The following is a 26512-nucleotide window of genomic DNA, read 5'->3' as shown; positions in this document are numbered from 1 at the left end:
TATGCAAAAACTTTTCTAGTGCAAACCTACTTGTGAGAAAATTAGTCAAGCAAAAACAGTAAAAGCTTTGAAAAGAATGGTGGAGGGGGGAGGAGGAATGCTCTACCAAAATGGATCCGGTTTTGTTCCTGTTCCTAGCTCTAATCTGGTCTCTGTGTGTGGGTTCCTTCTCTCCCCTTCCCGCCCTTATTATATTTATTTTTACATTTATATCCCGCTCTTCTTCCAAGGAGCCCAGAGCAGTGTACTACATACTTGAGTTTGTCCTCACAACAACCCTGTGAAGTAGGTTAGGCTGAGAGAAGTTGGTGTAGGCCTGAACCAGACCGACGCCATGTTACCTTTAATATATTCTGTCTGTATAAAGGGGGCCTGAGAGATTCCTTACAAGGAGTTGCTTTTCTGTGCTAAGGAGGGCCAGGAGAGACTAGATAAGAAGGTGATGGGGTATTCACTTAAGTACATGCGCAGAAGTTCTCTGGAAATTTACAGAAAGTCCAGACAAAGGAAAGGGGCAGTACCTTATGCATGTAACCCCTAGGCTATAAATATGACATGCTTGTGTATGTTTGGGGTCTTGGACTTGAGCGATAGCTGCCAAGACCTTTTGCTACTATAGAGCAAAATTAAGCCTTTTAAAACCTTCTCGACTGGTGACGTGTTTGGCTAGCTGAACCAGTAAAGAACCCCCCTTTGTTGGGGTACAACAATCTTGGTGCTGAGACTCGGATCAGGACCACATTCCCTACACATGAGTAGGGCACTGCTGGCTCTCACTGGGTGGAAGGATCCCTGGCAAGTCCGGACTGAATCGACGCAAGCTGGCTACAACTGCATTTGCGGGACGTCGCATCGTGACCGGACCGCCTGAGTTCCTCCACAAGCAGTGTGCCAGACAAAAGAGAAGGAAGGTATTGGTGACGAAGAAGCACGCAAGGATTAGAGTCCCAAGGAGCGGGTGAGTGTTGTGCAAGCCTAGATGCTACAGACATCGCAGGGTTAGAGTCCCATTGCAGTTGAGGTGCACAGGGTTGGAGTCCCACTGGTTAGAGTCCCACTCACAGGGTTGGAGTCCCACCCGCAGGGTTAGAGTCCCAAGCCCCACACAGAGATGGGGAAAGCTCAGAGCAAATTGGGAGGGGAGTCATGCACCCCGTTAGAGTGTGTTTTGAAGAACTGGCAGGTTCTTATGGGCGGCGACCCGTTAAGGAAAAAGAAGATGATTGATTTCTGTCAAAATGTATGGTTCTGTTATGAATTGGAGTCCGGAATAAAATGGCCTTCAGAAGCTATATTGCAGCTGTTATTGTTTTGCACCCGGGTGGGGAAGTTTGAGGAGCATAAATATGCGCGCAGGCCTTTGTGGAGTTATGGTCTCGAGACAAGCTGATGAAGGGTTGTGGGTTCTGGAAGACCACGTTGGTCACCGTCAGCAAGGTATCTGCCAGCTTGCTAAAAAGACCTCCACCATATGTATTACTATTAAGGGTGGGCACGGATCGGTCCGGGGCCATGCAAAAGGCCTCCGGACCAGTCCGGAATTCGGCCGGTTCGGCGGGGGGGGAGTGTGTCTTTAAGGGTGGGGGGTAGTACTTACCCCCCCACCACTCTTCCCCCGCAGGCGCTGGACTTTTCTAAAACATTATTGGGGCAGCAGAGTTCCTCCCTGCCACCCCTGCCCCCATCGTTGTCTTCCAAGTTGGAAAAAGCTGGCGCCACACATGCGGCTGGGGAGTGGTGCTCCCCACCACCACCACTGTGGTCCTGCAGGGTAGCAGCATACCTCCTTGCCACCCTGGTGCATGTCAGATAGGAAGTGCCTGGTGCACATGTGGAACTATTAGTCGATTCAATCATGGGCAGTTCACACGTGCAGCTGCGAGCCCAACAAGGAGATAAAAAAGAGCCAGCGTGGTGTAGTGGTTAGAGTGCTGCACTAGGACCAGGGAGACCCGAGTTCAAATCCTTGTTAAGCCATGAAACTAGCTGGGTGACTCTGGGCCAGTCACTTCTCTCTCAACCTAACCTACTTCACAGGGTTGTTGTGAGGAGAAAGTATGTAGTACACCGCTTTGGGTAGAGTGGGATATAAATGTAAAATAAATAAATAAATAAATAAATAATACTAGGTGCTTTGGACTCTGCTAGGGGGCTATTAGAATAATACTAGGTGCTTTGGACTCTGCTAGGGGGCTATTAGAATCTGCCTGTAAGTGGCCATGCTCTATGGGGCTCGGTGGTTTTCTTTTTCTTTTTCGCTCTTAGTCAGATCCTGTCTTTTCTGTCAGCTCTGGCTTGCTTGGAGTCTTCCTCAACTTCCCAACTTCTAGGCAGCCAACTTAGCCCTATTCACATGCTATGTTCCATATTTGTACAATGAGGGTACAGTATACACAGGTACAATTATTGCATGTGCTATTTTGAACACAGGTACAGCAGCACACTTCCTATATGTACCCTGGTTCACATTTAAATGCAAGTAATCCATTCACACAAAAACATGTCTGGGTGGACAGCCATGTGAACCTGGGTACAAGAGAATGTCTGAATTCTGATGAGTGGCAGGAGTCTCTTAGAAGGGACATTTTAGCCCTCATTTTATCTGGTTCTCGTTGACTTCCCATCTGTGTCTGGGTACAATTCAGGTACAAAATGCTGGTCACTATCCGAGATCTCTGAAAGATCACCTGCTCCCCTGTTCTCATCACTGAAGCCTGGTGGCGATGAGCAGAGATCCCGTTACTTGAGCATAACTTTCTTTCCAGACTTTCCTGCTCCATCCTGACCGTTCTTTCTCCATCATCTTGACATAGCTTTCCTTTGAAAGGGGTGACCAAGAATCCCCAACCCCAAACTTAGACTTCCTGCCCTCCCCGCTTTTTTGATTGCCAAAATCAAATATATGCACAGAGTCTGGATGAATTGATGACACCTTTTTCTGCCATGTTAGTTAGTCCCCCCCTTCAAAAAGGTTAGTGCAGTCTCCCGTGTCTGTCCATGGGGGCTACCTCCATGGCCTCCCCGTTCTTGCCAACTGGCCGCTCTCCACTTTCTACTGTTGCCCACCACTGTGAGATCGCTAGTCCTTTCTCCCCACCCAAACCCATCAGCTGCAGCCTATGTTTGAGTTGTCATGTGTATTTCATCGCCACTATACCAGCTGATCCTAAGCCTCTTCCGTTCAAAAAGGAATCTTTCCAAACACCCCCAACATATGACATGTTCTCCTGACCTTTATGCACTAGACATTTAATTAATTAGCCGCCCATGCATATTATCGGAGCATTCTGAAACAACCAGTCTCTGACCAGATCTCCAATATAGGAATCATTGTCAGGGACTCCAGTCTCAGTCTTGGTGAGTAAAACTCCAGGGAGCAGAAAAACAGGAAGGATCCCTACATGTACAAGTGGTCTGGAGCCTCTTCCACACTACTGCTGCTAATTCAGGAAAGGAAGGAGACATTTTTGTGGGAAATGTCCATTCTAAACTGCCCCTCTGTTCCATTAGCATTCAGATTGTATTCTTAAAATATGCCAGCAGTGTTGTTACTTTGAAGCCTTGGCAAACTGCTAGAAGTATCGATTATAAATAGAACGTGTTTATGAAAATAGGGTTAAAGAACCTGTTTCTCAGTTCTTTAGGTATATGGGGTCAGATGTTGACATCAGCTGACATATCCTGACTCAATTTAATAGCAGAGTTTTTGCTGTAGTTTAGCAATCCTTTAGAGCAGCTCCTGAGTAGAAATACAAAATTATTTCATTAGGCTTGGGTCCAAACCATGGCTGACATCATGCGGCATCTTCCATCGGCATGAATAATGTCCTGGGACTGCTGCATTCACAAAAGGTGGCCCCGCTGGTATTATGTGAGGGTGCTCTTGTGCAAGGCTGCCAGGAATGCCTCCGACAAGGACAGCACCCCGAGCACAGTGGTTAAGCCAAGGGCAGACTGTGCATCATGTTGGCCCATGAAGACAGTGTGGGAGACCTCGTTATAGGGTTACCTAGGAAGCTGCCTTCTACAGAGTCAGACCATTGGTCCATCTAGCTCAGCATTGTCTACACTGGCTGGCAGCACATCTCCAATGTTACAGGAAGGAGCTCCTCGCAGTCCTACCTGGAGATATCAGGGATGGAATCTGGGACCTTCTTCATGCAAGCATGCAGATGTTCCATCACCGAGGGTGGTGCCAACCCCTAAGGGTAGATATATTGAAGTGCTCACATGAAGACTTCCATCCAAATGCAAACCAGGGCAGACCCTGCTTAGCAAAGGGGACAATTAATACCCAAAAGCATATCCTAAAGCAATATAGATGGAATATGGAAAGACCATGGTGTGTGTGTGGGGGGGGGACCAGAGAGTTTTGTGCTATGGAATGAACTGCTACAAGGCTGCAGGCAGCTCAGAAGCAAAGCCCTTGCAGGGCTGGCAGGCAAGGAAATATCTTGAGCTTCAACCCTTCCTGGCACCTCGAGTTTCAAGGCCTGTGGGGGTGGGGAGGAGAAGGGTATTTTCTGCTCCCCTGATCCCCCAATGGGTGCCACGGGATGCAAAACCTCCCCATTCCCCTGCTTGGAAGTGGCTCAACTCTTGAGTCACCATCCAACCACAGCTGGGAACCTGGGTTCTAGCAGAGGGTGGGAGCAGTGGCCGTGAGAGGGGCATTCACGACAGCAGCAGCAGCTATCTTCCAGACGGGACATGTTTTAAAATATTTTTTAATGAAAAGAGAAATGAAAAATGCATCATACATACATGCAGCCAATTCCAGAATACAACGGCAAAGATAAGCAAAAAGAAATGCTGTAAGACTAATTGAGGCATTTCTTTAAAATACAGAAATAAACAACAAAAAGAGATACCTTCTATTGCATTAACAACATTTCCTTAGCAAATCTTCTCTTGGAAATCTCTTATATGAAATAAAAAATCACAGACTCCTCTCATTGCCATTTCAGACTAACCAATGCTTCCTGGAAAGCGCACCCCACCCACACCCACCCCGCATAGTTGCAGATTTCAACATACCCATCAGGACTGTGCTTCGGACCCTCCATTCCCATGAATTTCAAGCACCCTCCTGCTGCTAGGTAGAGGCAGCTGTTCCCAGTGTGGGTCATTCCCTGGCTGTTCCTCACTACAGGGGCCCATGGGGCTGGCTGGGAAATGGTGCGGGCAACTGAGAGGTGTAGTCTCCCCGTGTGCCTTCCCAACATCCCCACATGCCTGCCCAGCTGGCCCTGTGCACTCTGGTTCCAACAGAAGAGGCCCGCCTGGCAATGGAAATGTGAGGAACTATGCGGGGATGGCTACACTGGCAGCAGCTGCCTCTGTGCAGCACCAGGGAGATCCAGTCCTTGGATTTCCCATCCAGGGGAATCCAGTCGGCTTCTCATTCACAGAATCTGACTTGAGTAGCAAGGAAAGTGTTCACTGTATGGTGGCACCAACATACTTCAGTTTGGGAGCAGACCTTTGAGTGTGAAGTAACCAGCTAGGGAGGGGCAGGGACCAGAAGAGTGGGCACTGCCATGGGCATACCCCTTCAGTGTGCCCACCTCCTCTCTCTCGCCTCATGCCTGCCCTGGCACACTCCAGCCTGCCTTTTCTCCACTCCACAGGAGTCTGCTTTAGACAGGTGCCCAATACGGCAACGGCAGCAGCTCCTCTGTCCTCACACTGGTTCTTTCTAATGTGGGGGAGAAGAGAGTGGTGGCTAGAGAATCTACCTCATCTTCTGGAAGGAGAATTGAGATGGAAGCTCATTCTACACTGTGAATATGTATATCCTTTCCCGTGTGAATTCTTTCATGTTTTGAGAGATTGGAGCTCTGACTGAAGGTCTTTCCACACTTCAGGCATTTGTATGGTATCTCTCCTTTGTGAATTCTGCAATGTTGTATAAGATTTGAGCTGAAACGAAAGCTCTTTCCGCACTCCAGACATTGAAATGGTTTTTCTCCCGTGTGGATTATTTGGTGTCTCTTAAGATATGAGCTGTGACTGAAGCACTTTCCACAGTCAAAGCATTTAAATGGTTTCTCTCCAGTGTGAATTCTTTGGTGTTGCTTAAGATCTGAACTCCGATTGAAGCTCTTTCCACACTCCAAGCATTTAAATGGTTTATCTACAATGTGAATTCTTTGATGTTTAATAAGCTGTGAGTTCTGACTGAAGCTCTTTCCACACTCCAGGCATCTAAATGGTTTCTCTTCTGTGTGATTTCCTTGGTGTTCTCTAAGTTGTGAGCTTCGACTGAAGCTCTTTCCACACTCCAAGCATCTAAATGGTTTCTCTCCTGTGTGAATTCTTAGGTGCTGCTTAAGATCTGTACTCCGACTGAAGCTCTTTCCACACTCAAAGCAATTAAATGGTTTCTCTCCAGTGTGAATTATTTGATGTTTAATAAGCTGTGAGTTTTGACTGAAGCTCTTTCCACACTCCAAGCATTTAAATGGTTTCTCTCCAGTGTGAATTATTTGATGGTTAATAAGCTGTGAGCCACGACTGAAGCTCTTTCCACACTCCAAGCATCTAAACGGTTTCTCTCCTGTGTGAATTTTTTTATGTTCTCTAAGATGTGAGCTCTGGTTGAAGCTCTTTCCACACTCCAAGCATCTAAATGGTTTCTCTCCTGTGTGAATTCCTTGGTGTTTCTTAAGATTTATACTCTGATTGAAGCTCTTTCCACACTCCAAGCATCTAAATGGTTTCTCTCCTGTGTGAATTCTTTGATGTCTCCTTAGAGCTGAGTCCCGATTGAAGCTCTTTCCACACTCCAAACATTTAAACAGTTTCTCCCCACTGTGAATTCTTTGATGTTTAATAAGTTGTGAGTTCTGACTGAAGCTCCTTCCACACTCCAAGCACTTAAAAGGCTCCTCCCCTCTCTTCATTCTCCAATGACATTTAAGCCATGATTTATAACCAATACTTTTCTCACATGGGAGGGGCTTCCTCTGCTTTCCCGTCTCTATTTCTTCTTGGATTGGTGTTTCTTGGCAGTCACCAGCATGAACAGGAGGAGATTCATTCTTCCTTTCCTGGTTTCCTTCTCTTGCTTTTCTCTGTTGTCCTTCCTTTTTACATCTCGCTCTTTCTACTCGTGACCCGCATGCTTCTCCTTTAGACTTGCTTTTCCACCCATCACCTGCTAGAAGAGAGAGAGAGAAGGAAGCCTCGTATAGATTGCAGGGAGAAAAGAAGTGTCAAATCAAGCAATAAAGCCAACTAATTGCTACTGCAATTTTTCATTTCATTTTTTCACATTTTATATCCCGCTATTTCTCCAAGCAGCCCAGAGCGGTGTACTACATACTTAGGTTTCTCCTCACAACAACATCCCTGTGAAGCAGATTAGGCTGAGAGAGAGTGACTGGCCCAGAATCACCCAGCTAGTTTCATGGCTGAATGGGGATTTGAACTCAGGTCTCCTCGGTCCTAGTCCAGCACTCTAGCTACTACACCACGCTGGCTCTTTGAAATGACAAAACGGGCTTCAAAGCTAGGAAGTAAATCATAAAACCCATCATCAGTGATTGACATTAAATGACATTAAATGAAGAATGGTGTGGTATAGAATGGTGAACTATAGAAACTTAGGTTTCGTTTCCAACCCAGCCGTGAAGTTGAATGGGCTGGCTTGTACAGTTGCTATGTCTCTGCCAACTGTCATGAGCCAGATTGTTTCCCTGTATGTAACGAGACAGGGGTTACTCTATGCTTTCCTGGGATTGACTCTCAGTTGAGGGATTGCTCTGATCCTGATCTTGGAGGACACAGCTCCTTCGAGGTAGGCTGCCACAAGTTGAAGACTAATCTAAAACTACTGACCAGGCTTAGAGGCAGCTTCAACAACCTAGTATGGCTTGGACTTACAGGCACCGTACAGCCAGTCCACACAACCCAGCTCTAGACAACAATCTATTATTCTGAAATCAGCTCAACAGTAGTGCATGACCTTACAAAGCACATGGAGAGGGGTTTTGCAAGTGAGAACCTTTCAAACCAGGCTGAAGCCACTTCTAAATATTTGAAATTTATTATAACACAAGGGTTGCACACAGAATAAGCAAGGGGTGGGGGGACTGGAAGACTAGCATGGTGTAGAAACCTGAACTATGGAAACTGGGGTTTGGCTTCCCTCCCAGCTAGCAAGTTGAATGGTTTGCCTTGCAGAGTTCGTATGTCTCAGCCAACTGTATTGAGCAAGGTTGCTTCCCAAGAATTAATTATGGAATAAGCCCACCTTTGCTACTCAGAACCCTTTGGAAGAAGTCCAGGTTACAAAAGATAAGACAACAGCTAAAGGGAAAGTGTGCCCTCGAGTTGTTGTTGACCCCTGGTGACCACAGAGCCCTGTGGTGGTTGTCTTTGGTAGAATACAGGAGGGGTTTACCATTGCCATCTCCCACCCAGTATGGGATGATGCCTTTCAGCATCTTCCTATTTCACTGTGGCCCAATATAGGTCTTTCCCATAGTCTGGGAAACATACCAGTGGGATTTGAACCAACAACCTCTGGCTAGCTAATCAAGTCATTTCCCCGCTGTGCCATTATGTGGTTGTTAAGTCAACAGGACAAACATCCATTAGCACAAAGGAAGAACATGCAGCATTTGGATTCAGAAGGTCCAAGACTTAATCCTCAACACATCCTGTCTGGGACTTTTGCAGCTGGGGTTAGAAGTTCTCTGCAAGGGACCCTGGAGTGATGCTACCAGTCAGTGAGGACAAGATTCAGCTCAATGCATCACTCAACTCAACTTTCACTGCTTTGTATGGTTAATTATTCCAAAAGGTTTGTGAGGCAAGATCTACCTTTGCAGAAGCTATGCTGGTTCTCTCCCAGCAGGGCCTGTTATATTGTTGTATACAAATATTCCACATCCTCCCAGGAAATGATGTTCTAAACTGTCTGGAAAAACTGAAAACTAGTAAATCACCAGGGCCAGATAGCATCCATCCAATATTCCTCAAAGAAATCAAAAGGGGAAATTGCCAACCTCCTCGCTAAAATATATAACTTATCCCTGCAATTAGGCTCTGTACCAGAGGACTGGAAAGTAGCAAATATAACACTGATTTTCAAAAAGGGATCCAGGGGCGATCAAGGAAATTACAGGCCGGTTAGCTTAACATCTGTTCCAGGCAAACTGATGGAAAGCATTCTCAAGGATAAAATTGTAAAGCACATAGAAGAACAGGCCCTGCTTGGAGAAAATCAGCATGGCTTCTGCAAAGGGAAATCTTGCCTCACAAAACTTTTGGAGTTCTTTAAGAGTGTCAACAAGTATGTGGATCAAGGTGATCCAGATGACATAGTATACCTGGACTTCCAAAAAGCTTTTGACAAAGTTTCTCATCAAAGACTCCCGAGGAAACTTAGCAGTCATGGGATAAGGAGACAAATACATGTGTGGATTGCTAACTGGTTGAAAGACAGGAAAAAGAGGATAGATATAAATGGAGAGTTTTTACAATGGAGGGGAGTAAGAAGTGGGGTCCCCCAGGGATCTGTACTTGGACCGGTGCTTTTTAATTCATTCATAAATGATCTAGAAGCATGGATAAGCAGCGAGATGGCCAAATTTGCAGATGATACCAAACTCTTTTGGGTAGTGAAATCCAAAACAGATTGTGAGGAGCTCCAAAAGGATCTCTCCAGATTAGGTGATTGGGCAACAAAATGGCAAATGCGGTTTAATGTCGGCAAGTGTAAAATGATGCACACTGGGACGAAAAACCTCAACTTCAAGTATAGGTAGATGGGATCTAAGCTGTCAGTGACTGACCACGAGAGGAATCTTGGGGTCGTGGTGGACAGCTTGATGAAAGTGTCAACTAAATTTGCGGCAGCTGTGAAAAAGGCCAATTCTATGCAAGGGATCATTAGGAAGGGGATTGAAAATAAAACTGCTAATATTATAATGCCTTTATACAAAACTATGGTGTGGCCACACTGGGAGTACTGCATACAATTCTGGTTACCACATCTAAAAAAGGACATTGTAGAACTGGAAAAGGTGCAGAAGAGGGCAACCAAGATGATCAGGGGCCTTGAGCACCTTCCTTATAAAGCAAGGCTACAACACCTGGGGCAGTTTAGTTTAGAAAAAGGATGACTGTGGGGAGACATGATAGAGCTCTATAAAATCATGCCTGGTGTGGAGAAATGGATAGAGAGAGATTCTTCTCCATCTCACATAACACTAGAACCAGGGGGTAATCCCATGAAATTGATTGTCAGGAAATCTAGGAACAAAAAACGGAGGTACTTTTTCACACAACGCATAACCAACTTGTGGAATTCTCTGCCACAAAATGTGGTGACAGCCAACAACCTGGATAGCTTGAAGAGGGGTTTGGATAACTTCATGGAGGTGAGGTCTATCAACGGCTACTTATCGGATAGCTATAGGCCACCTCCAGCCTCAAAGGCAGGATGCCTCTGAGTACCAGTTGCAGGGGAGTAACAGCAGGAGAGAGGCCATGCCCTCAACTCCTGCCTGTAGGCTTCCAGTGGCATCTGTTGGGCCACTGTGTGAAACAGGATGCTGGACAAGATGGGCCTTGGGCCTGATCCAGCAGGGCTGTCCTTATGTTCTAAACCAGGAAGAAGCCCCTCATATCCAAGCCTAACACTGTTTCATGTGTTTCCAACCACAGGCTGCTGGATAAGTGTTCCCCCACCCAGCAAAGAGGCCCCACAATCCGGCCATAAGAACACACCAAAAAGGAAGGCTGAGTCCCAATAAAGAAAGAAGCAGCAGCACTTTCTGGAAAAAGAGGGAGCCTTACCCAGAGAGGCCACATTCTGCCTATTCTCCTCCATGACTGCTCTGTGCAGGGCTCTTTGGTCTGCATCCAGAAGGGCCCACTCCTCCTCCGTGAAATGCACAGCCACCTCCTCAAAGGACAGGGCACCCTGCAACAAGAACATGTCTGACTCACAGCTAAGAAAACAGTACTCTCCAAGCCCCACTCCAACCCCTGTAAGCAAATCTCTGGGGAGAATTAAGATGAAGCCGCTAAAGGTCCTCTGGTAGGATTCAAGCCCTCACAGCCTTCCTAGTGGGCAGATTCCAGAGAAGCAACATTATTCTAGGCACCAAGGCCATCTTCTACCTGATCTGCTTGTGTAGAATCTCTTTCTCCATCAACACACGGGAGCCACAACCTTGTCAACCCCTCCAGTGGTGTTCCATGAACTAAGAGAGACAATCAGAAGATGATTTATTGTAGAGCCCTAAAAGGTTACAGTTGGGACATTTGAGTTCCTCTCATTCAACTTCTTGCTCACTGCATGAAATTGCTCCTGCGTCCCTGACGGATGACAGTCCAGATAGCTCATCCCAATATCTTCAAGATCAATCCTTCAAGAGGGAGGAAAAGGATCACCCCACTTCCAATGACTCCTGGGCAGAACTAGAGGTGCTGACTTGGACGTGTACATGTTCTAACTTGCTGGATGACATGACAGGCAGTGACACATCCATGGGATCAGAGTGTGTCAAAGCAGGCAATCTTCAGCATAACTGACCGGCAGGCTTAAAGGGCAGATCAGCAAGTGATGATTGCTTCTGTCCCTTCCCTGCAAGAGAGCTCCTCTCAGGGACATCTTTGTCTGTACTGTGCAGCCCTCATGGACACATTTCTGGCAGTAAACAGCACTTTTGTGAGGAGAGGAGCAAAAATCACTTCCCAGTCTCCTTCCCCACGTGCTGCCCTTCCCATCAAGCCTGCAGGGCAACTACTATTAAAAACCCTGCTCAGTGGTCAGGCTGACTGACCACTGCCAGAGGGGCACCTAGGTAATTTTGGGGCTTGGACCTAAAGGCCTTTGGAGGTGTGTCCCTCCCCCCAGCCCCGCTGCAAGTTAAGCATCATTTTAACTCATAGGTGGTGGAGGGGACAAACCATACCACCCAGGACAGACCAATTATTATTTGGGGGCCCCTGGGGATGTGGAGGCCCTGGGCCTTGGCACCAAAGTCCAGGGATAAGAGGGCCTCTGAGCACAGCCCTGCACATCAACTGTGGACTCTAAAGAGATCTCAAGCTTGGTGCGGAATAGACTAGAGACAAATAGAGAGCTGGTCTTGAGGGAGAGAGCTGGTCTTGTGGTGGCAAGCATGACCTGTCCCCTTAGCTAAGCTGAGTCTGCTCTGGTTGCATCTGAAAGGGAGACTAGAAGGGTTAGCAGGGCTGCCAAGAGCTGGTTCGGGCCCCGGAGATAAAAAGTTTGGGGGGCACCCAACAAGGACGGAGCAGCTATACGCAGAGAAGAGGTCCCGACCCGAATGGCGGCCCCACTCGTCATTCCTTGGTAACAGCCGAGCCTCAGAGCTACAAGCTGTGTCGCCCTTTTACTCCAGGTGCAGCTTGGCCCTTCATCCACACGTCTTGCGCGCTTCAGAAAACATTAATCGGCCCTGGACATGAATGATCATCATGGGGAGGGGAGCATTCAGAGGCCCGGCGGTCCTAAGAAGAAAGCTCTGCACAGTGCACACACTCCGGCCCAGTGTTCCCCCTCTAATTGTTTTCATCATTTTGCACACATGTGCATTATTATATTCCAGTGCCATTATAGATGCAACACTCACACCATAAATATGGAAGCAAACTTGAAGAAGTGTATTTTACAATTATATCTGTTTACAAAACTGTATTTTTACTTCCTTTTGCTTCACATTTAAGTATAATAAAAACAGTAAAACATTTTGTAACCTGCTCTAGAAACACTATTGCTAGATTGCATATAATTTTTAAAAATAAAATGAAGAAACTATTGTGAGATGGGTGGGTCCTGTCCTGAGCATCACAGAACAAGGAGGTTGTAGAGTAGAAAAACACCAGCTCTCTGCCATACAGAACTTTGGGAAGCTTATATAATAAGAATTGATTGTTTTAAGAAGATTTTTAAAAATTAAGTATTGGATGCTGGTATAGTGTCATTGAAAGAATACAGTCTAGGAACTGCATGGCAAATTTGAAATAAAAGGAAATTTTGCTTTAAGAAAAAAAGACAGAATATATATTTTTGAAAGTTGTCTAAGCAGTTACCCAAATTAAAGAAACTGGAAAAGCAGAGAGTGGTAAAAATGCTTTAATGCTTTCTTCCTTTTTTTGGTAGGGAAGGTAATTTTTTTTTAAAGACATGTTTTTAAAAAGTCTTAACACATAAGGAAGACACTCCCACTCTAACTCCCCACTGAGTTATAGGTTTAAGGGGCAAAACAGATGCTACATACAGTTCCTTGTACTGAAGCATCACCTACTCATAGCAATGACATCTCATCTTCTAAACCTCTAAGGAGGGTTATCTTGCACCTTACAATAATGCACAACAAGGGAGGGAGGATTCTACTTTATCCTTCACCCAGCCAGAGTGGGGAAACTGGCCCTCCCGCTCTGACTGCAGCAGGAGACTGTTGGAAATAGCAACAGGCACGCATGTGCCCTGACGCTTTGATCAAGGTGCCTGCGCCTCCCACCATTTTAGAAGGACTCTTTCCACCGCCAGAGAAGGAGAAATGACTCTCTTGCTGGCGTGAGGGAGCTTATTTTCCCGCTCTGGCCAGAGCAGGAGTGAAAGGCAGCAGAGGGGGCAGAAACTCACAAGCGGCTGGCAGATCTCTCCAGATGGCAAAGGCACATATTCCAAAAGGCTCAGCTGCCTCTTCTTTTGAAAAAGAGCCTTTCCCCCCAGTGCTTTCAGAATGTCCAGGTGTGCCAAGCACAGAACAAATGGAGGATTGTGGACTGCTCGGCTGTTCAGTGGAGGCTTCACTCTTGGATAAGGGCCCCCATCTTTCACAGTGGAATAAATTAGCTCAACCTGCCATACCCTGTGCGGGGCTCTAAGGTGCTTACCCCACCCCATCGCTCCACTTGGGGATTCCCCAAACAAGCGACAATTGTGATGTCAAACTCCGAGTCTCTGTCTCCCCTCCCCTCCTCACTCCCCGCACGAGGAGGGAGGGAGGAGGGAGGGAGAGCCAGCTGAAGTGTGATCCATGATTCCTTACCCAGTGAGGCGGCATCTGCATGATCCTCCTGGGATGTTCCCCCATGAAGCAGCTTCCGTCTGGCATCTGATAGAGCCTTCTCTGCCCCAGAATCAGCAGTAGACAGTTTTGCGATCCGCCCCTGCACCTGAAACATCAACAGAATGAGTGGAAGGAGGAGAGTTAGGATACTTCCCCCTGCAAGGGCGCTGAGAGAAATCTGGGCAAATGAAGGAAATTTCTCCTTGCTTATATCTATATACTTATTTCTTGTAGACGGCGACCTGGTAGGAAAGATGCGATTGGCTGAGTTTGCAAGCAGAAGTAGCTGATTGGGCACTGGGGATTCCATATGCAGAATTTGCAAGCGGAAGCACCTGATTGGGCAGTGGGGATTCCATATGCAGATTGGGAGGAGGGGCCTGTGATGGTTAAGGTCAGTTGGAATGCAGCTGTTACTGGTCGGAAGATGTTCTGGATATAAAAGGATAGCAGGCAGAGGTCTGCAAAAAGACAAGTGGAGAGGGAGGAAAGAGCCCCTTCAGGAGAGGGAGGATGCTGTTGTGTAAAAGAACAAAATCTGTTAACTCAGGGAAGGAGGAAGAAAAAACATGGAGGGAGGGGGAAGAAAGAGTGGAGAAGAGCGAGTGGAGGAGAGAGAGAGAAAGAAGGGAGGGGGAAGAGAGACAGAAGGAAAGGCAAGGGACGGGGCTGGCAGCAAGGAAGGGTCCAGGCAACCACTGCTGCTGTTTGGGGCTACTGAGGCCATTGTAAGAGGGAGGCAGTCAGGCAAGGGACGGGCCCGGGCCTGTCAGCGGCCTGAGGGGAACGAGCGGCCATGGTGGAATGGCCGGGTCAACCACTGCTGCTGCTCCTGAAGGGAGGAGCAGGAGCGAGGCTCAGGTGAGGAGGTCTCTGGGGATAGGGGGCTGCAGCTTGGCCAATAGGCAGCAGCAGTGCTACAGCCACGACCAAGAAGGGTGAGGGGGATGGAAGCAACGGGATGGAGGAGGAGCAGGAGTGCAGCTCAGGTGAGGGTGGGGAGATCACTGAGGTGAGGGGAGCAATCAAATACTAACGCCCAGATGCTCTGGAGCGTGCAAGAGTTCCAGCACTGAAGCGGAGAGAAATAATGGCAGCGGTCAGGATGCAGAGGTGGAGGGCCGGCAGGCGAATGATGGCGGTGGTGAGGATGTGGGCAGAGGGCAGGCAAAGCCCTACTAGCTGGGAGGAGAAGGTGGGAGGCAGTGGTGGGATGGCCTGGCCCTGGCCCACTGAATGGGGAGAGCTACAGGGGGGGGAGCGAGCGAGCGAGCGAGCTGCGGGGGGGAGAGCGAGCGAGCGAGCTGCGGGGGGGGGAGAGCGAGCGAGCGAGCTGCGGGGGGGAGAGCGAGCGAGCGAGCTGCGGCGGGGAGAGCGAGCTGTGGGGGATGTCACAGGCTCAGTACACAACTGCACAGATGCTCTGTGTGGGGTCAGCTAGTTACTCTCTATTTCAGTAAGCAGACTTAACCATTCATTAGCTTTACTGCTTTCTGGTATTAATGACACCTTGAGCTTTCACAGAAAGCTGAGATTACAATTTTTAATATACAGCATGAAGAGAACTCATTTGCTGTTCAAGCAGCTCTCTCACCTGCTGCTCTTCCTGCTCCTTGGCCTCTGCCTGGTTCAGGAGGAAACCTTCTGCCAGGGCCACTGCCTGCGAACTGGTCTCTGCTCCACATTCCCTCACCCAGCTCTCCACCTCCGGGGGCAGGATGGTCAGAAACTGCTCCAGGATCACAAGATCCATGATCTGGTGTTTTGTGTGTTGCTCTGGTTTGAGCCACTGACGGCAAAGGTGGTGGAGTCGGCTGCAAACCTGTCGGGGCCCCTCAACCTCCTGGTAGCGGAACTGCCTGAAGCGCTGGCGCTGTACATCTGAAGGGAGCGTGTCCTTGTGCAGGATTTCCAGCAGACTACTTTTCCAGAATTCCTGACTGCTCCCAGCCTTGATGGTCTCTGGGCCACCCAAGTCTTGCATTTCCATCTCCAATTCTGTGCTCCAAAGAACCCCAAAGTTGTTTTATCAACAGACTTGTCCCTGCAGCAGGAACTGCTGTAATGGGTGGGGCCACTGAGTTCTGCAAAGATAAAACTTTGTTCTGTGCTTGAAGTAGAACACCCTCAAATGGTGGAGGCATTTCACTAAGGAAAAGGGATTATTCGAGCTCCCCATAGGGACTTTCCCCTATAGGAAAGGAGCCAAACATCCACAGGGCACCTGGAGAATGGAAGGTTGTTCCTTCCTTTGCAAGTCACAGACCAATGTAGCGCCTCCTCCCCAAAACGGCTGGCTTGGTGTTCCGGCCTCCCCCGCCACCCACAACAGCCTTCTCTCCCGCTTTCCTCCTCCTCCTCCTCCTCCTCCAGGGACCACCGTCTTTCGCATTAGGGCACTGCAAAGCTATATATGGCAAGCAGCTTGACAAGTGACTTCAACCCCCTCAAAACCTCCTTCTTTTGCAGAAAACAGGGAAAAACGTTTCCCTTGGCTTGGGAGGAGCTGCAGTGGGGTCAGCCCCACAGAGAGCACCTCCCGATGGACTGCAATGGGGTGGGGGACTGCTGGGGTGACTTCCTTTCCTCCTCCTCCCCCCCCCCCACCTTCCACCCCACTCACCTCCTGGGCTTTGCTCTCCCCTTGGCGGGGTTCCAGCCCCCCCACTCCTCCCTTGATGCCTCGGTCTTCATCCACCTCCCTCCCTCCCTCCCCCGGACTCCTCTCCGAAGAGACGCACCGAGTCCAGGTCGGAGTCCACCTTCCCAGGGAAAGAGGCGAGCCCGGAGGAGACTCACTGTTGCCTTCGGCCCTCTCTAGGATTCACGTCTCTCTCGCCTTAACTCTGAGCTGGCATCTCAGCAGGGAGTCCAAGGGGGGGCTTCCTACTTTGCTCTTCACAAGAGGGAAATTGCTCCCTTCTGGAAAGGGCGTGTGTGAACTCTCACTATTGCGCTGGATTGAAACTCCCGCCCCCAACACCAGGGTCCATGCGTCTTTAGCATCTACGTGACAGGTAGAAATGCAACAGACGCAGCTTCCCCACACGCAAGCACTATGATGGACTGTGCCTGTTGAATTCAGGGGCGTAACTAGGGGTAATGGCGCCTAGAGCAAGCACTGAAATTGCCCCCCCCCCCCGCCGCCCAAACATCTGACACTAACGGCCAGACATGGTTTAATTGTCTAGTGCCCAGAAGCCGCGGCACGGCTTGCAATGCATTTTCGCCATTTACTTAAACTAATAGCAAGGGAGTTAGGGGAGCCGGCAGCGCCGCGGCTTGCATACATTACCAGCAAGCTGCCATTACTGTGTTTCCCCGAAAATAAGACAGTGTCTTATATTAATTTTAGCCCCCAAAAATGCACTAGGGCAATTAGCGGTACATCAGAAATTACTGCTAGGTCTTACTTTCAGGGTAGGTCTTACTTTCGGGGAAACAGGGTATTGGGGAGGAAATGACAGGCACGGACGCCGATGGCAGCTACACACAGGGGAGCGGGTTCAACACCATCCTCTGCTTTACAATTCAGTCTTGCACAGGGGTCGGGAAGCAGCTTTTGGTAACTTTTTGGTTTTGGCTTGGAGGAAATGACAAAAATAGTGCCGCACCGTGGAGGCAAGGGGATGGCTGTGGGGGGGGGGGGTGAGCAGCAAGGTAGTAGTACCCCCTATCCTAACCTTGCCGGTTGCCGCCGCTGCTACTGCACCCCAGCGGCCGGGAGTCGTGTGCCCTGGGATGTGGGGGTGAGCACCAAGGTAGCCTCAACTGAGCCACTAGACCCCGGTGGCGGGCCGGGCAGGTGGCAGTGGATGGTCATAGCACAGCGATGCCAAGGCCTGCCGTCTGGCCCGGCGTTGCTTCCCAACTGCAAGGCGCGCCTGCACAATTAACTGCGCAGGCGCGCCTCGCTGTTGGGAAGCGGCGCCGGGCCAGACGGCAGGCCCCGGCATCGCTTTGCTCTGGCCATCCGCTGCCGCCGGGGTCTAGTGGCTGAGGGTGCTTCTCACCCCCTGCCAGTGCTATTCCAGGGCATATGACTCTGGCTGCCAGGGTGCAGTAGCAGCAGCGGCAACCCGGCAAGTTTGGGAGGGCGTGCCGCGTGCGGCGCCGGCTGCGGCCCATTGGAAAGGGCAGCCGTGAGGAGGGGGAAACCAGCCACTCTCTGCCTGCTGCGCAGCCCGGCCCGGCCCGACAGCAAGGGACAGGGGAAGGGCAGGTGGAGGAGGAGGCCGCTCTCTGCTTACTGGCCACGCAGGCCCGGCATGGGCCATGCTGCCACCACCGCCGCCTCTTCCAACTCGGGGTAGGACGGAGGCCACCCCCACCCCCGCTGCCACCCCCAACTCCCCAGCCGCGCCGCCACCCACTCAGCCAGTTAAAAGCAAGCCCACCACGCCGCCCCGGTCTAATTATCCTATATAATAAAAGCCTTGAGCGTGATCCCATGCGCCCGTGTCTTTTTCGGCAGTTCTGAGCATGCGCGGAGTGCATGCTCAGAACGGCCCAAAAAGACAAGGCCGCCCAGACACAGACGGCCATCTTCTTTTAAATATTGCGAAGTACGACTAAAAGGCCTAAAATGCCCCATTAAAATGCCCCCGCGGCTGTCGCCGCCAACCGTCCGCCCCCCTCTCCAAGCTTTAAACCCCCACCCCCACGTTTAAGGACCAAAACTGCCCTTGAAAATGCCCCCGAATGCCCATGCGGCTATCGCCGCCAACCGCCCGCCCGCCCTCCCAGCTGCCGAAACCTGCTTACCAACACAACTCTCCTCCCCGGGAGCACGTCCTAAAATCGCTTGCATGACCAACGTAGAGAAGGAGAGAGCAGCTCGCGTGCAGAGCAGCTCCCTCCTTAAAGCCTCTTCCTGCACTGCCGCTTTGGCCGAAAAGGACGCAATAGGCGTCCTTTTCGGCCAAAGCGGCAGTGCAGGAAGAGGCTTTAAGGAGGGAGCTGCTCTGCACGCGAGCTGCTCTCTCCTTCTCTACGTTGGTCATGCAAGCGATTTTAGGATGTGCTCCCGGGGAGGAGAGTTGTGTTGGTAAGCAGGTTTTGGCAGCTGGGAGGGCGGGCGGGCGGTTGGCGGCGATAGCCGCGTGGGCATTCGGGGGCTTGGCCCCCCTGTAGTTACGCCTCTGGTTGAATTCCTGCCTATCATCTACTTCCTCCTCCTGCTTCTGTCCTGAGATGAATTGGTGGCACACACTTCAGATCCTCACCCCAAGCGAATGCCCCATAATCCGGTTTTCGGCTTCAACATCAGGGTGCTCAAAGTGTGGGGAAAGAGGAGGAGATCACACACACGCACATGCCACTGCCGCACAATGTGTTTAGGACCCCAAATCTCAGTGGCTTCTTGCAAGGACAAGACGCTTCTTGAGGGACTGACAGACATGCTTGATTGCATTGTGCTCCGACAGTGGTGCCTTAAGCGGTTTATATATGTATACTAGCTGACCCCGCACAGATCATCTGTGCAGTTGTGTACTGAGCCTATGACATCCCCCGCAGCTCGCTCTCCCCCCCCACAGCTCGCCCGCCCGCTCGCTCTCCCCCCGCAGCTCGCCTGCTCACCCGCTCTCCCCCCACAGCTCGCCCGCCCACCCACTCTCTCCCCGCAGCTCGCCCACTCGCTCTCCCCCTGCAGCTCGCCCGCTCGCTTGCTCTCCCTCCCGCAGCTCGCTCACTCGCTCGCTCTCCCCCCAGGCTGAAGACATGAGGAAACAGCCACTGCCAGCAAAACTGACTGCAGCGCTGCTTTGTCTAGAAAGTAATGTGGCCACAGATCCACAATGAGCACAAGCAGAAGAGTGTGTGTGTGTGTGTGTGTGAGGGGCGGTCAGGGCAGTTCAAACCCCTTTGCCTGAAGGGATGAACCTTGGCAGGCTCAGCCTTCCTGGGTCATGATGCTACTGAGGCCGTGGCTGCAAGCCCTCTCAGACTAGTATGTCATCCACCCAGGCAGTGGGGGACAGAAAGCGAACACATCCCACCCCCTCCCAAGCACTGGAGCCCTTTCCTCCTCAGTTTACTGAACTCCTATTCCAAAGTGCTACTCTTCACCTCCCTCGACTGTTTGTCTTCTCCCCAGCCTTTTTCTCCCCCTCATCTTAAAAAGTGCTAAGTTGTCCCTGCAAAACGTACTTTTTTTCTCCCCTCAAAGTGTCCTTCCCTGTTACCTCAAAGAAATATATATATATAGATATATATATATATATATATATATATATATATATGAATGACTATATATATATATATATGACAATCCTTCTCCCTCGAGGCAGGTAAAACAGCAGCAGCAAACTTCAACCCCTCATGCTCAGTAGGGAGTATCTTTAAACACTTTATTATGAAAGCGGGTGGGACAGACACCCAAGTTCATATAGCTAATTCCAAAATACATTGATCCACAAACGGTTACTTTGTATTGCACAACTGACAACATTTGCTTGCTTAGTGCTTCCTATTATTTGAAACAAAATGAAACCCACACACTTTTCTCATAGCTGTTTTACACTAACAAATGTGTTGTCCTGGCCATTTTGGGCCTCAATATTCCAGCAATTTCTTTCATTGGGGGACACTTTTTTCTAAGGAATCCCCAATCAAACCCTTTGGCTTTCTGTTCACAGAAAACTACACTTGATAGCAAGGAGAAATTTCATTCCTCCTCTTTCAATGCAGCGGGTTGAACAGCATGAGTAAGTGAGCCTAAGGATGGGAGCAGAATTCCCAGTCTGAAATCACCAGGAACTAAGCCTCTTCCTTTCAAAAAGGAATCATTCCAAATGTTTCCAATATGTGACATGTTCTCTTGAGATTTATATGCTAGAGGTTTAATTAACCACACAGGAATATTATTGGATCCCCAATATATGAATCATTGTCAGGGACTCCAGTCTTAGTCTTGGGAAGGATTCCAAAATGTGCAAATGGTCTGCTGCCTCTTCCACACTATTGCTGCTAATTCAGGAGAGGAAGGAGCCATTTGTACATGAAATGTCAGTTCTAACCTGCCCCACGGTTACATTAGCATTCAGAATGTATTCTTTAAACATACCAGCATTGTTGTTGTTTTCCTGGCTTGGCAAACTGCTAGAAATACGGACTATAAATAGAACATGTTTATGAAAATAGGGTTAAGGAACCTGTTTCTCAGTTCTTTAGGAATATGGGGTCAGATGTTGACATCAGCTGACATATCCTGACTCAATTTAATAGAGTTTTTGCTGTAGTTTAGCAGTCCTTTAGAGCAGCTCCCGAGTAGTGATATTGAATCGATTAGTTAGGATCTCAGCCAATGGCTTGGGCCCAAACCACAGCTGACGTCATGCAGCATCTTCCCCCGGCATAACTCATGTGCTGAGATTGCTGCACTTGTAAGAGGTGGCCCCACTGGTATTGTGCGAGGGTGCTCTTGTGCAAGGCTGCCAGGAATGACTCCGACGAGGGCAGCAGCCCCAAGAGAGTGGTTAAGCAAAGGGCAGACTGTGCATCATGTTGGCCCATGAAGACAGTGTGGGAGACCTCGTTATAGGATTACCTAGGAAGCTGCCTTCTACCGAGTCAGACCATTGGTCCATCTAACTCAGCATTGTCTACACTGGCTGGCAGCAGCGCTCCAATGTTACAGGCAGGAGCTCCTCACAGTCCTACCTGGAGATATGAGAAATTGAACCCAGGACCTATGCAAGCATGCAGATCTTCTACCACCAAGTCTGGTCCCATCCCCTAAGGGGGATATATTTAAGGGTTCACATGAAGTCTCCCATCCAAATGCAAACCAGGGCAGACCCTGCTTAGCAAAGCTGACCATTCATGCTCATCATATTTATATACCATCTTTCATAAAAGCCTATCCCAAAGCCACATAGATAGAATATGGAAATAGCATGGAAGGGGAAAAAACTAGAGTTTTGTGCTATGGAATGAACTGCTACAAGGCTGCAGGCAGCTCAGAAGCAAAGCCCTTGCAGGGCGGGCAGGCAAGGGAATATCTTGAGCTTCAACCCTTCCTGACACCTCCAGTTTCAGAGTCTAGATAAAAACCACAGATGTCTTCTGCTCCCTTGAGCCCCTGATGGATGCCACTGGATGCAAAACCTCCCCCTCCCCCTGTGTGGAAGGGGCTCAACTCTTGCAGCAATGTGGCTGGGGATGGCCGGAGTCTCCATCCCACAACATCTGGGGGCAGGGGCGTATCTAGGGTGGGGCAGGCAGGGCACGTGCCCCGGGCGCCACTTGAAGGGGGGCGCCATTTTTTAAAATGAGGAAAAAAAATTTAATGGCCACCAAAAACAAAATGGCCACCACACATACTCAAATGGCCTCTGCAAGACTCTGGTATCTGGGAAAAGTCAAATTCTCCATTTATTTTTAAAACTTATGTAATAGTGATGCTACAATGCATAGTAGAGAATTAGAGAGGCACTTCTGTTTAATTTTTCAAGTACACCTCCACATAGTATTTGGGTATTTCATGAGCCCCAGCATACTGAAATTTGTAGTTTTTGAGCATTTTTTGGTCTGGCTACGTCCACTGCTAAATAGTTTTTGAAATATTAAAAGATTAGCAAGCTTGACTTGTATTTTTGAGATGATATTATGGTAAAGTTCTCTGAAAGATGGATGTCAGATGTTTGGATGGGGGTGCAATTTCAGTGCTTGCCCTAGGTGCTATTTTTCCTAGATACGCCTCTGTCTGGGGGGGACCCAATGCTAGGAACCTGGGCTCTGGCAGAGAGTGGGAGGGAGGGGGGCCTTGAGAGAGGCATTCATGGCGGCAGTAGCAGCACCTGTCTTCAGTTTTAAAACATTTATGATGAAAAAAAGAAAGACACATTATTAATACATGCTGCCAATTCCAGAATACAGTGGCAAAGATAAGCAAAAAGAAATGCCATAAAACTAAATGAGGAATTTTGTAAAAAAAAATACAGAAATAAACAATAAAAAGAGATACCTTCAATTGCATTAACAAAATTTCCTTAGCAAATCTCTTGGATATTTCTTATTTAAAAAACCACCACGGACTCCTCCCTTTGCTAGTTCAGACTAACCAATGCCTTGTGGTGTACATTCTGGGCCTCCCCCAGGGTTGCTAATTTTAATACGACCATCAGGACTATGCCTCGGGCCCTCCCCATCAATTTCCAGCACTCTCCTGGTGCAGCTGTTCCTAGTGTGGGTCATTCCCTGGCTGTTCCTCACCACTGGGGCCCATGGGGCTGGCTGGGAAATGGTGCGGGCAACTGAGAGGTGTAGTGTCCCTGTGTGCCTGCCCAACATCCCCACATGCCTGCCCAGCTGGCCCTGTGGACTCTGGTTCCAATAGATGAGGCCCGCCTGGCGCTGGAAATGTGAGGAACTATGCAGGGATGGATACGCTGGCAGCAGCTGCCTCTGTACAGCAGAAAGGGGGATCCAGTCAGCTTCCTGATCATAGAAACTAACTTGAGCAGCAAGGAGAACATTTACTGACTTGAAACACAGTGTGGAGAATGGCACCAACATACTTCAGCTAGGGAACAGACTTTTCAGTGTGAAGTTCCCAGCAGGCAGGGCCGGATTAAGCTAGTGCGGGGCCTGTAGCATGTTATAAAGGGGTCCTAAATTTAAAAAAAAAACACCCATAAATATTAAAACATAAATTATTTACTTGCATAGTAAAGTGATTCACTTTTTTCATTTGCTATATTTTGGAGGATGGGAGACCAAGCCACAAACTCACACTTGCTCCAACAGTGAATATTTATATACCATTTTTCAATCAAAATGCTCAAAGTGGTTTACATAGAAAAATAAAGAATGGATAGATGATTCTCTGTCTCCAAAGGGCTCACACTCTAAAAAGAAAAACGTGGTAGGCACCAACAACAGCCACTGGACAGAAGCTGTGCTGGGCCTTCTCTTAAAAGGCACATTTAGTAGAAAAGGGATATTTTATCTATCTTGGACCAAATAAAACAGGTAAAGTTTTAACTTCAATTCCCAGTTGGAAGCTGGGTGTGTGGGGCCCTCAAAAATGTGGGGCCCGTAGCAAATGCTACATTTGCTACTACGTTAATCCACCTCCAGCAGGTCTATTCTTTATTTGAAAATAGAATCATTCCAAATGTTCTCAGAACAGAATTTCCCCAGAGCTTTACGTGCTATATGTCTATTAGGAAGCTAGGCATGGGCAGCAATCAGGGGAGCGGGCAGTGACATGAGCATACCCCATCTGTATGCTTGCCTCCTCTCTCTCACCTGCCCCATCCCACTATAACATGCCTTTTCTCCACTCCACAGGCGTGTGCTCTGTACAAGTGCTGCCCACCATGGCAACTGCAGCAGCTCCTCTGTCCCCACCCTTCTTTTGGAAGTGGAGTAGAGGAGAGTGGTGGCTAGAGAGTCTCTGCTCCACTCTACTCCATCTTCGAGAAGGAGAAGCAAGATGGAAGCTCTTTCTATGTTGCAAACATGTATATGCTGTCACGTTTGTATGTCGTGAGATTGGAGCTATGACTGAAGCTCTATCATACTTTAGGCATTTATATAGCGTTTCTCCTTTGTGAATTCTGCAATATTGTGTAAGATCTGAGCTGTGACTAAAGCTATTTCTTCACTCCAAACATCCAAATGATTTCTCTCCTGTGAGATGTCTCCTAAGAGCTGACCTCCATCTGAAGCTCTTTCCATACTCCAAGCACTTATGGTTTTTCTCCTTTGTGAATTCCTTGGTGTTTCTTTTAAAAGTTTATTTATTTAAAGAAATATTAAGAAACAGCCAACAAAAAGAAAAAGAAAAGAAACACATATGACATCTCATGATAATCTACCGGTAATACATACACTTGGATTCCAGTTCCAGATCATATCTCCTCCTATCAATTCGTTTTAACCCAATGGCAGCTGAGTAACATATCTACACATCTATACAAACATCAAAATTTAAAGATATAAAACTTATAGCCTTGTTTACAAAAAATAAATAAATCCAAGTCTTGGATGTGGCATTAAATCATGAACCAAGTTATAATTATAAACGGTTCCCACATTGAAACAAATGTATCATCTGATTTTTTCTTTATGTATGAGGTAATCTGAGCTATTGATGCATATTACCGAAGTTTAAGTTGCCACTTTTCTAATGATGGACTTGAACTTACTTTATTTATGGTCAATGACCAAAAAAAGGATATACAATAGTTAATGACACAGCATAAAATCTTTAAAATTAAAACATAATAGAAACATATACCCCAAAATGGCAATTTAAAAATTCACTCATAACTCTGAAGCTCTTATTCTAAAAACCACACAACAGTTCTTAGCAACTATTCTGGAAATTGCTGAATCTTCATTGACTAATAAACACTTTACAAGGAAATCGGTTTTGATTAATTAATTGCTGTCTTACATCCTGGTACAGTGGACACTTTAATAGAATATGGGCCATTAACTTTCCTTCCCCCCCCCCCAATTCAATTTTTATTGATTTTAACAATAGTAATATTGTCATTCGTTACAAATACGCAAAAGTAGACTTCCCGCACACATCTCTTTGTGAATCATCAGCTATAAAGTTTACCCTTGCTATAATAATAATTCAAAACATAAATTTAAACCCTTACAAACACAGTTAATCTACCCAACCTGCAGTTTTTTACTAAATTTCAAACCCTGCTGTAAAGTCCATAGTAGGAAAATAGTTCTTTAGATACAACAAGAATGGTTTCCAATCTTCTTTGAAGCGTTCCAAATTTTGGTCTCTTATCAGTGTTGTAAGTTTTGCCATCTCCGCATATTCCAAAACTTTTATCAGCCAATCTTCTTTTGAAGGCAGTTCATTACTCTTCCCTTTCTGTGCATATATAATTCTGGCTGCCGTAGAAGCGTACATAAAAATGTTAAATTAGTTGTAGAAATTACACCTTGTGTTATTCCCAGCAGGAAGGATTCTGGCTTCTTAGGCCATTAACTTTCCAATATATAGCATAGAGAATTCTAGCAGCAGCATTCATATATAAAGAGAGTTCAGTATATTTTACAGGTTTTGTGATGTTTAACCAAAAAAATCTAGTAACAAAGGAAAGTCAATATTCAAAATTTGTTGCATCTTAGAATGAATTGTCTTCCAAAATTGCTGAGCTTTACTGCACGTCCACCACATATGATAAAAAGTTCCAGCCTGATTCATAAATTTCCAGCATTTACCAGAAGATTTATTGTCTATCTTTGCAATCATCATGGGAGTAAGATACCAGCGAAAATACATTTTATACCAGAATGTCCTATTCACTGTAAATTTAATATCCACCTTCCATTGTTGCATATCAATTGGTTTTTTAAAGTTTTGCATCTATTTTATCATGCAGTCTTTTACCTGTTCCAATTCTGAATCATCCTCTCTAATAGAACGCTTGGTGTCCGTCCGTGGACGGACACCAAGCGTGCGTTCG

At 47.8% G+C, this 26512-nt stretch overlaps 2 protein-coding genes across 4 annotated transcripts in view; both read right to left on the bottom strand.

Moving 5' to 3' along the window:
* Positions 1 to 4709: 4709 nt before the first annotated feature.
* Positions 4710 to 26512, bottom strand: part of LOC128347478 (zinc finger protein 420-like) — a 40318-nt gene continuing 18515 nt past the window's right edge. Inside the window, exons 8-9 of the mRNA XM_053302232.1 lie at positions 19276 to 19283; positions 4710 to 6750 (exon numbers count right to left, since the gene is read on the bottom strand). Of these exons, the coding sequence (XP_053158207.1) occupies positions 5772 to 6750; positions 19276 to 19283 (987 nt within the window). The 3' untranslated portion in view covers positions 4710 to 5771. The remainder of the gene's footprint in view (positions 6751 to 19275; positions 19284 to 26512) is intronic.
* LOC128347558 (zinc finger and SCAN domain-containing protein 31-like) lies at positions 7044 to 17081 on the bottom strand. 3 transcript variants are annotated; one of them, XM_053302515.1, is made up of 5 exons: positions 16863 to 17081; positions 15658 to 16147; positions 14043 to 14169; positions 11137 to 11219; positions 7044 to 7162 (listed from the first exon to the last, which is right to left on the bottom strand). In XM_053302515.1, the coding sequence occupies exons 2-5, from the start codon at positions 16051 to 16053 to the stop codon at positions 7109 to 7111; spliced, it is 660 nt and encodes a 219-aa protein (XP_053158490.1). In that variant the 5' UTR covers positions 16054 to 16147; positions 16863 to 17081; the 3' UTR covers positions 7044 to 7108. The 3 variants fall into 3 exon arrangements, with proteins under 3 accessions (XP_053158490.1, XP_053158491.1, XP_053158492.1); XM_053302516.1 differs by having other exon boundaries at positions 7050 to 7159; XM_053302517.1 differs by lacking the exons at positions 7044 to 7162; positions 11137 to 11219 and adding an exon at positions 10810 to 10936.

This window comes from Hemicordylus capensis, chromosome 2, assembly GCF_027244095.1.
Source record: "Hemicordylus capensis ecotype Gifberg chromosome 2, rHemCap1.1.pri, whole genome shotgun sequence".
Taxonomy (NCBI): domain Eukaryota; kingdom Metazoa; phylum Chordata; class Lepidosauria; order Squamata; family Cordylidae; genus Hemicordylus; species Hemicordylus capensis.
Note: the sequence above shows the minus strand (reverse complement) of the source record. Positions and strands in the feature narration are given on the sequence as shown.